This window comes from Bombus pyrosoma, linkage group LG12 (genome assembly GCF_014825855.1).
Source record: "Bombus pyrosoma isolate SC7728 linkage group LG12, ASM1482585v1, whole genome shotgun sequence".
Taxonomy (NCBI): Eukaryota; Metazoa; Arthropoda; class Insecta; order Hymenoptera; family Apidae; genus Bombus; species Bombus pyrosoma.
Genome location: NC_057781.1, coordinates 2,824,093 through 2,843,393, shown reverse-complemented (window position 1 = coordinate 2,843,393; position 19,301 = coordinate 2,824,093). Strand labels below are relative to the sequence as shown.

Sequence of the window (19,301 nt, the reverse complement as noted above, 5' to 3'; positions counted from 1 at the left end):
GAGGACAAGGCTTTGAGGACAGACTGAGACTGCTACTAGGTCGAGGGTTGTCGTGAATGAAACCGTGAAGGAGTCAGCCTCTCGTCTTTCATGTCGTACCAAGCCGAAATTGTCTCGAGGGTTCTCTTTCTATTAATACTGTTTCCACGATGCGCTTAATTTTCCTCGGTGCTCTATGTTTCGGACATCCCTTCGCTCTACATCGTGTCAGTCCTCATGAATCGTGTGGGAGAGACTAGGTAAAGGAGGTTGATCGTTTGATGATCTGACTGGGTTACCAGAGAGTGAAATCTTCTTGTGCATAAAATTTCAATTAACGAAACATTAAGAATAATTATTATTTTGAAACAGTGTGAATACAAATTTCATATCAAAGTTCTTGTGATCTAGATTCTGGACTCTATAGATTTAAAAGTTAAATGTTGTAGGGTGTTTTCATAGGAAACTGAAAAGAGAATAGTTCCAGTTTCTTCGGAAAATAATGCGTTACTCTGTCGATACAAAAATTTAATTCTTCACGATTTTCCTCTAGGAAATTGTTACTTATAACGACAGCACTTAAACGTTTAATTTCTCAGGATTTCTTACAGAAATTTGAGAATTGCGAAATAGAAATTTTAAAAATTATCAAAACGTCTTCGTTCCACTTTGCCGATTCGAAAGTTTCCTTCTTTCATAGAAAAAGGCGAATTGTAGAAATAATTTTCTACACCACGTTAAAAGGACATAAATATCTTTGGTGTTTCATGCCCGTAATTGTAACACGATATTGCTTGCTAACACGCATCGCGGCACACGAATCGATGAAAGTGGCGCTCTCGGTGCGTCTTGAATGTAAGCCAAGCGAGTTCCGTGCGCGAGCCACGCATGAAAAGACTCCCGACATTACTGGAACAGTTTTAATCAAAGTAAACTTCCCTTCGGGTATTCTCGACGTTGCTATCGTCGTCGTCGACGAAGGTTCTTTGTCCCGTGCTACAAGACGAGAGAGGTTTCTCCTCGGTGGTTTCATTCATTCGAACCCTCGACCTAGTACCGCTCTTCATCTGTCCTTAGAACCTTGCTCTCTTCATCAGCATCCTTCTTCTATTCCCTCTTCCATCGATTCACCCCTCTTCATCCGCGCCTTTTCGTTTTCATTCCGGTTGAAAAGTGTTCGATGTTTTGCCCACGTACGTGCGTGTGTATCTTTGCCATTGGTGTTCTTTGATGCGGTAAATGTATATACGTCTTTAGCTTACGTTGGATTAAGAAAATGAAGATAAGAATGGAAAATGATCGGAATCTGGATAGCTCTGGCAAACTAAAATATTGTGTATTGGGTTGAGAAACAAAATTTTCAGAAATTTGTTCATGTATGTCTATACTCTTGAAGGTATCATTCGTTTAATTTCATAAATGGTGTAACTTCATCGTCGGCCTTCTTTCCATAAGATTAGAAAGTAGATTGATTTTTTCGTAGCAATAAATATGAAACAGCATTTTATGAGAAATAGAAGTGAACTGATGTACACCATTATGATCCTCAGATCATTATATCAGATTATAATGATTGTTTTTTATTTTCCAAGTCCAAGGTGAGCAAATTTATTTATACAAATAAATGTAACAACGATTAATCGTTCTATGTATAGATTTCGCTATTTCTTCTCTTTCCATCTCTTTCCATTCTCTTTACAATCAAGATAATTTACAGGTTTTACCAGTATGTGCAACTTTAAATAGGCAAAGTTAAGCTAGACGATTCGACGCCGATCGAGTCGGTAAAGAAACCTAACACCAGCAAAATAGATATCTAGCAAATTGAATAAAACTCGAATAAAGTGTTGGAATAACGATTCAGATAAGATCTCGATACTGAAAGTTATAATCTAACCAAATTATCGATCCCCGAATCAGTAACACGACATGTATTCTGAGTCGTATTACTAGCCTAAAACACAGGTTCGAATGACGGTTCGATTAGGGTTCTTACAAGGACTATTTCACGCGTAGTCCGATGTAATTCTATCTGTAATTATATGCATTATCTGTAATTCTATCGAAAGTCAAATTAGAGTCTGGTAATAACTCGATCCTGTTCCTCATCTGTAACAGCATTGAACAACACGTCAGCTAGTTTATCGATAGTTGAATGGATAATTTGACGATAGAACGAAGCGTCGACAATCGAAGGTCGGAGTTGCGAATTGAATTCTCAAATTATGTGTCGCGTAAATTGCCTGCGTATCTTTAATCCGTCTGTACCGGAGAATCTCCACGGACGATGCAGTAATCGTAAAAGGTAATTCATGGACGTCCCTTCACGAGTATTCCATCTGGAAATCTGTTACGGCACATTTGTCACGAATGTCACCTAACGTTGAGTCAACGTAATTCTCGATTGTAACAACTAATTGGTAAAAAAAAAACCATCCACGATTGAACATCGGAAGCAATTTGAAGAATTTTTAAATGCACCTATACGACCTGGAAACCTTAGGATTAAAACTTGGAAATACAATGAATACCTGCCAGATACAAATTTTGCTTCTTACATGTACTAATACACGAAAGTTTCCTACAATCTTATCGAAGTACAAAGATTCCTATTCATGGAAATCCGAAATTTGCTAACATTTGTCATGCAATACCTAAAGCTGCTACATCCACTACGCGCTTCATACTCAAATATCCTTGTTATCTGCACTTCTTCGATACGTCGATCTACCTGCAAATATTCCAACCATAAATCTACATTGCGGAAGCTCTAACATCGACGACAAGCAATACCCCATAGAACAAACACTAGAATCTACTACTCCTACGCATTGTCCCGTTGCAAAACAGTCTTCGAACAGTCGACTTTTGCGATTCTAACGGGCGAAGGTTAAAACCGTGCCACATGTACACGCTTGCAGACGAAAAGTGGTCATCGAGATTACTCGTTATCGTAACAAGAAAAAGCACGGACGCCCACGCGGCCGATCGCGTTACGAACCTTAATTGCAGCTGGGTAATTGCATGGAGGCTTTTCGAAAGCGAGACCGGCCTCCTCCTCCTCCTCTGATTCACGTTTCTCTATTTAAAGACCGCCGGTGAATTTTTCCTGATCGAAGACTAGCGGTGTCTGACCGTCGCGTCGAGGTTCGCTTCAGCCAGGAAGAAAACGCGGCGAGGAAAGACAGGCGAAGGCGGGAGAACACAGGCGCGAGCGTAGCGAACGTCACGCTTTGCTTGTTCGTCCCACGCGTGCCAATATCCAAAGCGGATACGCGATATTGCGATCAATGCCATTGGCCTATCTGGAATACGATCCGTGGCTCTCTACGTGTGAGAATCCCGGCGGTTCGACGCGCTTCGAGATCGATTACCAGAGATACGCGGTCGAGCAGTGTCCCGTCACTTTTCATTCAAAAACCAGACCGCAAGCGTACAATCGAACGCGCGATCGACTATACGCGATCCACGCGACTCCGATCCGAGACTTCTTCTTCGTGTTTGCGCTGTCTGTATTCTGCTGCACTTTATTTATATATATATATATATATATATATTTTTATAAAGTGCAGCAGAATATTCATATTTATATTCGGGGCTGAGATCTTCTTGGATATAAAAAGTAGATTAGAAGTATGAGTACATATATATATGCATTCCATTTGTAGTAACAATCTGAATTAACATTTCTGTGGCTCTTTGAGGCTCAGTGGTGTTTTTATTTGTATACTGCGCTTTGTTCCGATGTTTCGTGAACATTGCTGTTCGCTTCCTCGGAGCATGTCTGAAAATAAAGGACACATTTGATTCTAATCGTCATTTCACATCTAATCTTCGTGGAGGTTGAAAATCTGAAAAAGTATCTGGATTGTATCAAATGTACGAGCTAATGACAAATTAATAACAAGAAACAGCGTTTATTACTTTTTTATAGGACCAGCAGAGTATACATTTCAATTATCTGTTACAAAACATGGTAATAATATATTTTGCTATTTATCGTATATACTAGTACATACATTTACAGTTTAAATATCAATGTTTGCGATCAGAATGGAATCCTATTAATTTATAAGAATCTTCTTAATCCGACTTACAATGCAAAAATTAAATCGTCTAAAGAGCTTGTCTTAAGATGTGACGATTACGAATATCAGTTTTATTATTATATATTGACTTTTAAAAATCAATTTGATCATCGTGATTGTAAAGAGTAAGATCATTTCCGCTTGATTTGTTCGTCATTTCATAATTAATGTACATTTTGTCATAACATCGTTAATTTGTCGGGGGATAAACAGTTCATATATTCATATAATCTACTCATTAATTAATCTACTCGTTCTGATGTACGAGAGTAATCTATCCATCAGATACGATTTTTCGTCCGCGTAACAGGAGTTCACGTTCAAATGAATAGATTCAAGCAACAGAAGTTCGTTTAATCAGACACGAATTAAAATTTCATCGAGACAAGTGAAATTCATATAAACGTAGTTTTATCGCACTTCCATCTATCTTCGCCATATTTTTCCTCGAGTATCGCACAAATAAAGAAGAACAGTACCAACCAGAAGAACAGGAATTTAACGCCTAATCCGCACGAAAACAGCGCAAGTCGACTTATCTCTGCGCGCACCGAACGTGTACTCGCATTAAAGAGGATTAAGGAGCCTCATCTCTGCCCAGCGCGATACCTGGAGCCTTTAGAACGGTAAATGTACTCAGGGAGGATAGTCACGAATCGAGCGTGCGGTTGATGATGTATAGATAAACGAGGGAAATTTTGCTCGAGAGAACAGAAAGACACTTTCTTCCTCTTTATCGTCCTTTCCCTGTTTGTCGTTCTACTTGGCGTGTACCCGTTTCTGTCTCGGCGAAGGAATTCACGATAATTATAAATCGTTTTGTGGCTGATGCTAACGAGCTCCTCGAAGCCGCCTCCGCATGAGCTTTGAGCTTGGACCTAGCAAGATCTCGGAACTTATGTTGTCTCTCGCCAGGAGGATATTATTGCTTTAGATACACCGTGGCTGATACTTGGCCGATCCGAGGCGAGTTTTTAAAAGTGTAGGTACAATCTACGCGAGTTCACTCGTGTGTAATTTATCGTGCTATTCGAAGTAATTAAAGGGTTGCTCGTGTAATCTTCCAGATTATAAATAGTCCCGAGTATAGTACCTATGTTTATGTTTCTTTGGGTTTAACGTCTTGTTAATTGCAAATTTTTTGATCGGCATGTATTTCTCAAGGTTGTAAATGACAAGGTTGAGGCGAGTTTGCATAAGTGGTTTCGTATTTTCCTTTGTCGATTAGCTACGAAAAGTGTAGCTGTCGTTAAGAGAAAGAGCAATTATGTTCTACGACTGCGCACTCGCATAACTGCGAAATAATAACAGGGAATACATGGAGGAAATTAAACGTATCTGTTTTTTGTCTCGTACCCCGATTTTTTTCATCGGCTTAATGACTTTGCCTTCCCTTCTCGATTTAAAAATCAGTTTATTAGCGTAAAAATAGTTCACTTTTGAAACTTAACAATACTTATTTGTTTGATCCTTAGTTCCAGTATTTATTCTTGATTCTAATGACCAGACTGTGGATATTTTATGAATAGAATTGGAGAAACGTAAATTCTAAATGATATGTGTCTCACTCGTGAAGTATCACAACAAGCGCTATACTTTGAATATTTTATACTTTTGTGTCTAAATATTCTAGTTTTTATTGTTGGAATATTTGATATCTTTTTATATTATTTCTAATCGTACACGTTTGTTTCACGCCACTAAACTTGCCATAAATGCGCAGATGAGTCCATAACGTACCGATAAATCAACTTGCACGCATTCGAATGATCGATTGTTTCCTAATAAAGCAATGTAATGTATCGGATCCATAAGAAATAATATCAAATGTTTAATTCAACGTTTATTCCGAGATCAAGGAATCTTATTGAATAAGAAATACAGAAACGTCGAGACACGAAGGAAAAGAAACGTGGCGGGGATCTTTGAAGTAGATTAATCCCAGCGTGGGTCAGACGGTCGGATATTGGGCTAAACGTCACGCGCACTCTCTGCACGTTGCACGAATGTGGTCAACTCACCCTCCACTCGGTGATCGCGCTCGATCCCGGATTGTTTTGATTGACAGGAACAAATAAGAGTGACGTGCATCCATGGGGACACTGTGTTATCGCGTCTGATCCTTCGGTATCGCCTCCCATGGGTGGATTAAGTGAAACCTTTTACACAAATATTTTGTGACGTGTATCTTTCACCGCGTCGAAAGTTCAACGTTTCAACGAGTGAAATATGGTTTATAATCTGTACACTATTTTCTTTCTTTCGTCTAAGGAGACGGTAGAATTTAACATTTTTTTCATAACATTGAAATTCTAATTGTACTTTTTCTTATCAAAGAAATAGGGCGAATTGTATTATTGGGATTTTATTCACATTGAAATATAATAATTTGTAAATGTTGGAAAAATTTGGTACTTGATTGTACATATTGCTTTTATACAGACAGTGTTTGCGTGGTTGAGGTTTGATTACAATCATCGTGAGTGGAAGCGAAGAATGTTTGGGGTTCGATTGCGTTAAAATCGTAGCCAGTGTCAAGTGTGGCATCTGAATGTTCCCATCAGATACAGACAGTCGCAGGAAACCAGAAACCACAGTTTCTACTTACATTTTGCCGTGAACGGTCTGTTCTCGCGGTCAGGAAGCGGAAATGGTAATAGATGATCTTCTTGCTCCACCTTTCGCTGTTTCTTGTTCAAACCGTCAACGGTGTCATTTGAATGTCTTTGATCAAATCGAACGGCTGTGTGTTCCAAACAATCTATCTTTAAATATATAAGAGCCATTTTATTTATTCGAATATCCCTAAAGAATTTCGGAAATCATAAATAGAACGAAGTGGGTGAAAAGATTTCAAAGTACTTTAAAATCATTCTTATTTCCCCTACATTGAGAAAGGTCGACACGTCTTTTATTTTCGAGCAGATGAATCGATAAGAACCAACTCACGGCCATCGATATCCCTTTATTCGGCGAACCGTGGCTTCTTCATAGCCCCTAGTTATCGTTACTACAATTATTTTCAAATTCGTGCCCATGAGAGGCGAACAAAAGTGAAACGAGAGGCAGGTAATTCCCTCTGGAATCGCTGAACGGCTCTGGCTTGTCCAGCCATCTGTTGCCTTTCAAGGATAAAACCAAAAGTGGAGCCAGGAAAGCTGACATCCTCTTCCGTCGTCTCTATCATTTCTCTCTTCCCTTCGTTGCAAACAATCTTCCCCGAACTTGCATAAAATGAATTGATAAATTCTACTTTTGCATGTTACATAAACTTGTCCAGTATAAAGATGTATTAAAGATTGAATTCTTAAACCAAACAGATTAATTGAAATTTCAATATGTACGAAAAAAAGCCGATCAATCTAATTCTTTCTGAAATATAATCCTTTATGAATGGTATATGGTAGGATAAATTATATATATTATAAAACGATTACCATTATGACACCATAATCTGCCATAAGCCACCCCCTATTCTACGAAGCGCCCTTTATCGTATAGCGACATTGCCTACATACGTTCGACCCGAAATCTTCAGAATTCCAGAAAGTGGAATTCTACAAAGTGCATAATTGCGTCTAATATTACAAAATATATAAAATATCCAAAATATATATTTTTTCATAGTACTTGATAGGTAAAACAATTTTCTATTTTTTTAATTAATTTCTGCAAAATATAAAATTGTCATAGGAATCTAAGCCTACTCGTTACAGTGTCGATGATACTTGACCATTTTTCATATGGCACACACAATGTGTACACAAAATTTCTCCGTAATATGTGTTCAAATACTTTCCCGAGCCACTGTACCTTTGGGTCGGGTTCGGTGTTTTATTGAGCGGTAAAATTTAACGGCGAACGCTGGCCCGTAACTTCCGGTGTTTCGTAGGTTGGCGGCCCTGGCGTTCGTCCGCCACGAGTCACAATGAAAGCCACCCCGCGCGCGGAAGGATAACAATGGCAACGGGAGCAGCGCCGGTCCTGGAAATACCTTGATCCCACAAAAGGTAGCTAAACACGAGCCAGGACGAACACCCGAACCCTGGCCCTTCCAATTATACGTACTCTCGACTCGCAAGCGGATTGACGGTTGGTACGCAACGATAAATCGCGACGGTGATCCGACTTCTCCATTGAATCGCGACCGAACGAACGCCAGGGAATCTGATCGTACCGCCGAATATTTCGAGCCAGAGGCTTCCGTGGCTTTTCAACCGACCACGTAGCCGAGTTTGTTCGTGCGTTCATTGTGTTACCGAGCAGTCGACTTTCAATATTTGAAACTTGCGTTTTAGGGATCCGCTTTGATCAAAGTTTTTGAATTGGAATCTTTGGCTCTTTGACATTTTTAATTGTGGAATTTATTAACTTTTAGAGCTCCGCGAATAGTTGTATCCTTGGCATCGTGGAACTTTACAAGTTTCGGATTTTTGAATTTTAGGTTTATATAGAATTGTTTAATACATAATAGTAGACTTTAAACTTTCGAATTGTGGAATACTTGCACCTTTGAAACTTTGCATTCTGGAAGCTTAGAATCTTGATTGATTATCCTTGATCCTTGGATCTTGGATTCTTTATTGAGAATTATGAATCTTAATCGCCGAAATAAATGTATAGGAACACTTACATTACACGTAGAAAAGATATTCAAATAGTTTCATATTTATTTAATATGTGATTTACAGGATCTTTGTCGATATATATTTGCACGCGTCTCAGCACTCTCTTTGTCTCACCATCTTCTATACCACACTTCTAACGAAACAGTTGAATTCATCTGTTTTTCGAGACGCTATGCACACACATACTTCCATACACTCATACTTACATACGTGTGTCACTACTACGCGGCTAATCTAGTCTAGCACACAAAATTATACATATCTCAATAGTCTTTGAATATTTGAAACGTTGAATCTTTGCAAATTTTAATTTTTTAATCTTTGAACCTTTGTGTCTTTGGAATCTTTGAAATATAATATATAAAAATTTCCTTTGACAAAACTGATTATACATTTTCCGTCGGATTTCGGAAACAAAAACGCGTCCGAGGGTTTTCATTTTCGTAGTTTCTATTAGAGCAACATCTGCTTCCTTGCTTGCCGCGCATTGATGAATTAGTTGGGTCAAACGACAGCCTCGCAGCTACGTTCACCCCCTCACAATTATCTTTTCTCCCTATGTATTTTTCCCTTTGTTGTTCATCTGTCAGCTCGCTTGAAGGATGCACAAAGGCTTTCTGGTACTCGCCGACGAATTCTGACGTTCCTCGCCCGCATGGCTTGTCATAATTTTCTAAAGTGCTGGTCACGCTTCTGATTACGATCGCGCAACGAGTGAAGGAATTTATACGATAAGCAAACATTTCCAAACAAACGAATGTCCGTAATTTCGTTAATGCTACAGAGTTTAATAAGATTACTTTTTCCCCCATACAGAGGGATTTTTCGTAAAGCAAACAAAATGGAAGCTTTTACATAAATCAAATAACTCACATTTAAATAATATGCAGCTTAATTCTCATATCAATATCAACTGACAATTTTAAATAATTTGCGATACTTTACATTTTGACCTTTCGAATATTTATTTCTCAATCTTACTCTAAATCTGTTGAAGCTGTAAGGATATTTTTTAATGCTAGAAAGCATATAAAAGCGTTAAATATTTCATTTAATAACTCTAAACATATTTTAAATAAATCGATATCTAAAGTATATGTGCACACACAAAATAATTTCTGTATAAATTTCCAAGCAAAATTTTAGACCAAAAAAGCTTCGAATAAAGAGCTGCACAAAACCAACGACCAGATCATCCATCAAGCGTTCTATCAGCCAATTATCGGAAATCAGCGCTGTCATCCAAAGAAAATGAAACCCAAACTTCCATTCTCAAGGATCCTTCGAACTTTCATACGTGTGACTTTACACAGTCTGAGCGATCTATAATAACTATCGTGCGTCGGTCGCGCATCGTAGATCGAGGGGACAGAGCCAGGAAGACCGGTACCGCGAAGAAAAGTAATAAGGGTGGAATATCGATATTCATCGACTAGAAAGCAAGTGGAGGCGACGAAGCGCAACGATGCGCGCTAGATTGGCCGGCACTTTCCGAGATATGAAATTATTGTCCGGGCCAGCAGCCCCTGTCAAAGGATCGACTGACAAGCGATCTCGAACGAAGCACGACAGCTTGACTAATGCGGTTACTACGGCCCCTCGTGATATAACCAAATGAAATACTCCCACTCACAAGAAGAAGCTGATGTCACGAAATCAAAGTTCTTTTCCCCTGTGCTTGGATCATGCCTTCTTCTTCTCTAAAGAAGAACTCATCTTTTCCACCGCATCAGCGAGAATTCCTCTGCTACTTCTATGTCTTCTTTTTTCGCTCGTCAATCGATATGCGAAAAGGCGACAGTGACATCGATTTATTTGTTGTTGACGTTTCATAGCATTTAATTGAATTGCGATTTGCTAGGTTGAGATTCGATAGATGATTAATGATGGCTTCGTCGGGTTGTAAAGGGACGATCAAAGAAATTGTTGGCAGTTTAGAATCTAAGATAGAATTCTTATTGTGATTTTGTGTGATTGAATAGCTTAAGATTTGAATAGTTAAATGTTGATTCTTCAATTCTGAAGATTATCGAGATCAGTTGAGATAAATTGAGTTTGTTTAGGATTTTTAGATATTAGATTTGTTTAGGAGGATTACTAACTGTGATATAGTAATCTTAATATCATCCATTTCTGATAAACTCGCGTCTTTAATTCCATTTTCCATTTACAAAATACCATTTTCATGTGTTCGTAAGTTGGCCACGTCAAAGTGTACAGTGACCGATGATTAATAATCTATCTTATTGGAATATTTTAACTTTAACATGATATCATTTTTTCCCGTTTGAATCACTTTCTTAAACATAGTCATATTTTTTATTTAGAAGCCTTTTTCGTGTTATTCCACTTTTATTGCAAATAGCACTGAACCTGGTTAACTTAACTGCCAGTTTCTTCGGTGCTTTCAATAACAGAAATGGAAATAGTACAACCGCGGTTCACAGTATTCTCGAAACGTGCAGCTCGTAAACTGCTTGTCGAGCGAGTAGCTGTACACCTGACAGTCGAATATTTTATTACTTACGGAAGTTCTAGCTCGCCTCCTCCATCGCGGACCGTGACCCTTAAGGTGCGGTCAAACTCGCTCGACAGCCGCGCAATATGTAACATGAACTTCTGATGTGTTCTCCACGAGGAATTCAACGAACAGTTGCACGTGTTCATTCCATTCGTGCTTGGAATAATTCCGAATCGTTCTGTACTTACGCTTGACAATGTAATTTGTATATTTCGCGCGAAGAATGCAGCATCAACAAGAAGCATCGACACATATCGCCATTTTCCATTAAAGTTTTTTTATCAGTTTCCATACACAATGGCAGACAAAAAGAAGCTTAAAATTCATACTTATGTATAATAACTGCACTACATTAATGGTAACTTTGTTGTACTAAACATTTTTATGTTGTTATCATGTGTTGATAACAGTCATCTATATTATATCTATTCATAATTTAATTGTTCTTGTCAATTATAACCTTTTTGTACTGTTTAGCCTGTAAACTTTCTTTCGCCCTCCACTGTGTATTTAACCTTCATAGTATCAAATCTTTATAGTAGTACGAAAATAATAGTAACGATTCGAAATTTAATATTTGTATTTCGAAAATTTAAATATTTCCAACGCCCGAAATTGTAACAATTTGAAAGTTTCCATCCGTTCACAGCTTACAAATTTTCTACGGTTTTCTGTCCCACTTTTCACGTATTCCCGTTTCTTCCTATCTAATTAATTAGTATGTAAATACTATAATAAATACTGCCAATATTTATGTAGCCACTCTGAATTAAAGAACTAGAAGAGTAGAAATAATAGAATATATGTCAATACGTTGAATAATTACAATTCTATTTCTTGGATACTTCAACGAAAGTATTCGTCGAGACTTTGTGTTACAAGCAGTAAGCAGATTTCGATGTTTGCTTTAATATAAAAGTGGAAACAGTCGATCAGGGAATCTTTCTTTGTTGCATAGAGGGAGAAAAGTGTACATCGTTTGGTTGCCAGGGCAGAATGGAAGCTGTATTCTTCTTCTGGTAAACCTCTTCGAACCTCCACCGTTCGAAACGTATTCCACCAGGAATATATTTTTCCTCCTTGATTTGCAAAAGATTGCGTTGGTATTTACATAAAGTAAAGAGCGGGAGACGGTGAATACGTTTCGATCTCTTTATCAGCGTATAATAGACCTTGGTATTCGCCGGTATTCGTGCAAGGGATTGTAAAATAGTCCTATTCTCCTTGCATGTAATAAGATTCGGTAAGGCTAAACGTTTCGGAGAGATTTCAGGGAGATTACATTTGAAATTAGTATAGTCAGTCCATGAAAATTAGAAAATTTGGAAGAGCGAAGATTTGAACCAATTCAAAAAATCAAGCTGTCGTGAAATTAGAGATTCAAAATTTGGGAAGTCGAAAATTCAAACATTTGGGGGATCGAAAATATGACCGTTAAAAAATTGGAGAGATCAGAAATTTGGATATTCATGGACTTTATGAGATCGAAGCTTGGAACATCCAATCCAAATTTGCGGAGTCGGAAATTAAAAGATTTAAATATTTGAATGTTTGAAAATTCAAGAATCGAATACTTGTACGTTTGTAAGTTTCTACTTGCTTCTAGCTTATCTTTGCACTACTTGTGACGTATAACAATTTTTGTTATCCGCTTCCGATCCACTTTTCACATCATTCCGTTCTTTCTTCCACGATTCCCACGTTCTCAAATTTCCAAAGTCCCACGCTCTCAATTTCCAGTTCCTAAAAATAACAATACATATATCAACTGACGGATACCTAGCGTAACCAATCAAAGTTTCCCAACTACACGATGGACATCCCCTAGTCTCTGCACCCTACAATTTCACAGGCTGGGTCCGTATACAAGAATAGTCATTGCTACCGTGAAACGAAGCATGCGACAAGCATGCTTTCTTCATCAGCAGCGTTTAATTTGAATACACGTGCACGTTGTTACACGCAAACACGCGCAAGAGGAAGGAATCGTCGCGCGCGAGTAACCGTGGATCTCTTTCGCGTAACAAGACACTGCAAAGTAGGAGAGTACATATTGATCTTCCATTTCCTGCGGCTGAAACCAAGGGCTCTGCGCCTTGGTGAATCGCGATATTCGCCGTACCGTATCCTCCCACGTTGTTCGGCGAACGATGACGACGGCCAGGGTTCTTTCCAGGCTCGACGACTCTTAACGGAGTCCCACGAGGCACCGATTACACGAATCGGTGATTCATAATCGTCGTTCGGGCTTCCTTCCTGAATGCAATCACGGCCGCGGGGCCGCCATCCGTGAACAAAAAGAAAAGAAAGTCTCAAGGAGCTCGACTTCCATGGTCGATCCTTGATTTCTCGCCATTCACCAAGACGCCTCAGGAAGCTTCCAGGTCTGTGGATATTTCACGAGAGAATTTATTTTCATTTGGTTTGTGGTTAGTTAGATTAGATTATATAGTTTCATTTTTCACTTAATCGATAATGTCTTTAGGGTGATATAAATTTAGGATTTCTTACTTGGGAAGTTCCATCGAGTTTGGCACATTTCGTCAGGACGATTGTACAATAAATACGGATAAATAAAAAAAAGCTTTAGCGAAAATACGTAACGATTTATTTTCCTGAGGTAATTTCTTTGATTTTAGCGTTATTGTAATTTTGCTCTTGGCTTCGTCATATACCAAGACGTCTCAGGAAATTTTTAAATCTCTGGATTTAATTATTTGCTGGGAGGGATCGATTTTTCGTGGTTCGTGGCTAATTAGATCCGATTATAATAATTAAGTTTCTCAGTTTAATTGGCAATTATTTTAGACTGATATAAATTTAACATCTCTTTCTTGGGAAATTTGTCTAAGTTCAGGGACTTTTCGTTAAAACGGTTGAAAGCAAATGCAGATATATTTTTTAGAATTTATGTTTTCTGAGAAGTACCAGTGATTTTACAATTATTTTTTATTAAACGATCCGTGTTTCTTCAGAGATTCCTCTGCATTTGCGTAAGAAGAGTCTTGCAACAACCTATTGTACCCAATGTCGCAAAAGCAACAAATCACAACGACACTGCACACCAGGGAAACATGGAACGGGGATCAATTATGCTCCGCTCGTAAATCTCGAACTACCCCAAGAAGAATTTTATCATCTTAGGTAGTTTATAACCTTAAAGCTTTGGAGTGGCAGTCCACGTTCCATATACGTAGCGTTTCAAACGAAAGCCTTGAAACTTGCTTGTAACTTTATAAAGGCGAACGTTCTTTATCGGCGAAACTTTGAAAAGCGTTACGTTCAGCCATGGTTTCGTAGGGAAATACACGGGAAACGTCGACTTGCGACGATCTTTGAGAACGCGTTAAAATACAAATTGCATTCATTAAAGTTGAATGGACACGTAATGACGCTAAACGCTATTGATTTCGTATTCTATAGAGCGGCCAGTTCGAGTTGGCATCGGCGAGACTGTATCTCGGATACAGGTGTCTTATTGTCTGAATACCCCGAAGCTCTCATTGTCTGGATGTTCCAGATGTTAATTCTAGATGGTACATCCGCATGAAATACCTTTTCGAGTCTCGTGAATACGAAAAGCAAACGAGAACCGGCCGGATGAACATGAAAAATAGTTGACATACCCTGTCCACGATTTTTTTACGTATAGTCAAGATGAAAGTAGGTTGATCGAAATATCTGAGAGGGAATGGTACAATATTTTTTATCCGGATCCATTGTTTGATGAACTGGTTTCCTTTTCCTCGATCTATACACATTCCTGAGTGCAATGTGAACGTGCCAAGTGAATGTGCCAATATACAGCTCTATTCATAAATATTGGCACATTGTTGATCTCATACAAAATGCAATAATCGTGCTGGATCGTCAGGCAAACCAGGGAATCGATCAGACTTTCGCATTTATACAGAATGATGACCCATGAAATGTACGATAATAATTGTCAGGAACTGCTTACGTTATAAGAAAGTTATAAAATATAAAATATACGAGAGTTATAAAAAAAAGTACAGAATAAACGATTATGCATAGTCCCCACAGTTTCCTGATCGAAATCTTGTCGAAAAAATTTCAGCTGAATTACGTAAGTATCGTCGATGAGAATTGAAATCTAAGAAGTCTATCCAAAAGCTGAATCTAATCTATGAAAACCCGTGCGACATTTATGGAACCAAGTAACCACAGACAGATTAGGAAAACTAACGAAACGAAGATACACGATTTGTCCAAACTTAGTCTGCAACTGCAGAACAGAAACTGCCGTAGGAGCCGAAGAAATGATCGGTAAACCGATACATCTACGACTGACAGAGGAACCCTCGTTAAACCGGCGATTCATCATTTGTCGAGGAGTCTTTAAGGACGATTAGGCAGTACGTCGACGAGCAAAAGGGTCAACGAGGCTGGCCTACGTCAAAACGGATGGGAACCTGTTTTCCTCCGTTACCGTCCGCATCTTCAACCCTCGTAGCGAAACTTGGTTAACCCTTTCGGGTAACTGGAGCAAGTCTACTTCTGTGTTTTTTTTCCTTTCGTTTCATCGAAAGGAGAGGACCACGTGCCTTCGAGGCTCATTTTCACCAGAACTTATCTCCGTTAAACGTATACGCGAACTAGGGACGAAGGATTTCGTAGACGCTATCGCCAGAGGCAATCTGGGCACCAAATTGAGCCGTACTTTCGTCGAGGCGACACGCGCCCTCTGATTAAATCGGGTATATTATTGACGACGACCTGCCTTGTCTTCGACATCGTGAAACTTTACACGATGCGTTTTTACAGCTTAGAAGTGCTGTTGAGAACTCCGTCGCAAATTTCACTCATTAAGAGACAATATTGCGCAAACGTATAACATTCCATCTGCAATATTTTTCTATTAATTTACGTTATATTCTCGTCTTAGAGTTCTATTTCTAATATTGTCGCTTGGGAAACAGGTTCCAGGGATTAACTCATCACCACAACTCAACGATATCTACGCAACCTTATTATTATTCACTTTTCCACTTATAATTTCTTTCATTCGATTCTATGGAATTCATACGATAAACTTGTTCTTACATCTTAATTTAGTTTGTCATTCACAATCTCTTAGACGAACATAGGCACTAATCTCAGGTCAAATCTAAAATTTCAACGAGTCACTTATACAAAAATTAGTATGAAATTCTCTTGAGTTCATATCACATTTTATTCGTTTATATCCTAAAAAAAACAATATCTTCTTTCTGCTTTCAGGTACGTACCTGCCACTGCAGCATCACGAGTTCCTCCCTGACATCTCGAGCGTGTATTAACGTGAGTAGATCAAAGCACGAAAGGTACTCGTATCCCCCGAAAGACAAAGAGTCGTCTTTTTTTCGATAATGAAACAGGGTTGAGAGGAATGAGTTGTGATTGTTTCGTACGCGAACGTAATCTCGGGGGAGTATTCCCCGCGGTGGATGAAATTTCAATTTTCGGCGGGAATTTCCACGAAATCTGCATAACTGGAGGATCCGCGAGACGCACGAGTGACAGAAAAGGGAGGAAAGTGTCGGAACCGAAGGAAGCACTAAATCTTTTAAGTCTCGCCCATTTTTGCACCAGAACCGCGAACAAAAAGAGATCGAGTCGAGAAGAAATCCGCTGAAACTTTCCTCCTCTTCTCGAGATGCTTGAAACGTCTTCTTCGCTGAAATTTTGAGACGAGAAAAGAGGAATTTGAGGAAGTTGGAGGTTTCGATTTGAAAGAATTCCAAGCGAAAAACGTCGCGAGGTTTTAAATAATGTATAACTGCGGTGGATTTGGCTTTTATTTATTTAAAACACGATATTTTTAGATGAAATTTTAATTAAAGAAATAGAACGTAGTAAATTTTTGGGTGGAATTCAAATGATAGATACGGAGAATTCGTGAAACGTATTTCTTATCCGCTCGGGGGTGAACTACCCTCTTCCTGTCGATTCGATACCAATTCAAGAGTATTATTTCGAATACCAAACGTTCCTTCCAGAATTTCCATTTTTATCGACAATTTCGAAGCTCTTCAGAAAATTTGAAATTTACTTTTACAGATAGCTTTTCACTTGAATTTTTAGATAAATTCTGACAAATTCTATTGAATGTTTATTCAAGAACTGAAAATTTCCCATATCGAACGAAACAAGAATATATACTTCCCATTATTATGTTAGCCACGAAGCTATGTTTCATCGAATATTTAATCCCACTGTTCTATGGTCTGTATAGCACAGGATAAAAATCACATATGTATTGTTGATATGTATTGTTAAAGTATTGTTGAATCTTTATTAATATTGTATAAAATATTGTTGAAATTTTTGTATATTTCACACTGTTCGTGAATTCAAATTTCGAAAGAAGATATTGGAAAATATAGGAACGTAAAACGGTACTAAACAGAACAGCAGGATTAGTTACCTCTTTAAACAAAATTCCCAAAGACTCTATGGATCTGTCGGTTTGTTCCCCGTTCGATATTTTGAAATTGCGAAAGCAGTGAGAGAACGATGGCACCTGTACAGTTTACGGCTTTATGCCTTGACGACAGGCGGCCTCTTCATTTCTATTAGCCTCCCTTCGAGTCGCTTCACCCTTCTATCTTTCGCTAGACCTTCCACCAAGAAGCCCGAGAGAACCCATGACACAAGCTCGAATCCCCTCGCTCTAAACCGCTCACTTCTTCCCATACTCTCCTCGTTCATCCTTCCCCTATTGTTCTTCATTCTCTGCCGCCCAGACTTCGATCTTAAAGGTGCACCCCTCGAGCCCTTTCGCCAACCAATGTCTAACTCGTCCGCCACCAGAGTCAATTATTTCGTGAGAAGATTTCAGGATTTGAGAAACGACAAATATTTTCTGTTCGATGCGAAAAGTGGAAGACAAGTTGGGGTAGTTTACCCTGGTTTCCTGGAAGTTTACGGCTTTTTATGGGGTGTCGAATAATGGATATGTCCTTTGAGTCGGTTGGATGAGATTGTCGTTGGATAAAGTAAGTTTCTCGAGATTCTATTCGATTTTGCCGGTCAGGATAGGGTCGATAGATTGGTACGATTGTTTATGGTATTTTATTGTTACGTTTCAATATTACAAACTGCGGATGTTTATGGAAAAGTTTATGTTTTGGGGAAATTAAAGGGTGCAAAGGTCCGTGGCATATATATCATATAAGAATATATGTAAAATATTCAAAGTATTTATTATTTCATGAAATTTAGGAGATGAAATAAATTTGTATTTAGGTTCTGTTTCTTCAGCTACGTATAACCAGTTCAAAAAGTAATTTGATTTCAATTGATTCTGAATTGGTTTTCGCTAGTTTGTTCGAATTACTGGAAAGTATGCAAAGAGTGCCTTCTTATTGCAACAACCCCTTCGATTTCTTTACACAAAAAGCTGCAACACCATAAAAAGGAAATATAAATAGCAAACAAGTACAAATATCCTATCTACCATACAACAATGTCCAGTGACGTAAATCTGAAAAATCTCAATGTTAGCATACCCGCCGATGCATCAACGCGAAATATAAATAGCCAGTTCGCGTGATACGCGCGCGAACCAGCAAATAAGGCGATAACGTATCGCCATCAACACCACCAGCGCTATACAAAAGGAAGGAAGATGAGGAAGAAAAAAGAAAATCGAAATAAAAAGATAAATTATCTACAGTTATTCATACATTAAACTCGCGCGCGCTATATTTCACCGTTGTCAGTTTATCCGCGACACCTGCTACATCGAATCCCTCTTATTTCGACGGGTATCAACGGTGCAGAACAGTCGTGCAGGGAATCTCCGGGATCGGCGAGATCGATAGCGCCAATAAAGCGCCACTTTCGCTGCTATAAATCGAACCGGAGATCTTTTATTGCGCCGAATATATTTGCCTGGTAATCACTGATGGATAGGCGAACACATGAACGCGATGGATGGCCGGTAAATCGCGTCGCGTTGCTGCGTTCGATTTATTACGATGAAAATACTGGCGACGATATGATGGAAGGAAGAGAAGAGATTAGGGTCTTTTCAAATGCTTCTCGACGCCAATGACTTAAGAGGGTTGCGGACTCCCGTTG

At 38.7% G+C, this 19,301-nt stretch overlaps 1 protein-coding gene across 13 annotated transcripts in view; it reads left to right on the top strand.

Moving 5' to 3' along the window:
• The window catches only part of LOC122573649, a 391,847-nt gene that overhangs the window by 255,268 nt on the left and 117,278 nt on the right, over positions 1-19,301 (top strand). For 12 of the 13 annotated variants that reach the window (XR_006318791.1, XM_043740306.1, XM_043740304.1 and 9 more), the window contains one exon: positions 16,458-16,517. The exons of the other annotated variant lie outside the window; for it this stretch is intronic. Coding sequence is in view for 11 of the 12 variants with exons in the window: in XM_043740306.1 (XP_043596241.1) it covers positions 16,458-16,517 (60 nt within the window). In the remaining variant the exon portion in view is untranslated. The remainder of the gene's footprint in view (positions 1-16,457; positions 16,518-19,301) is intronic. 13 annotated transcript variants of the gene reach the window in all.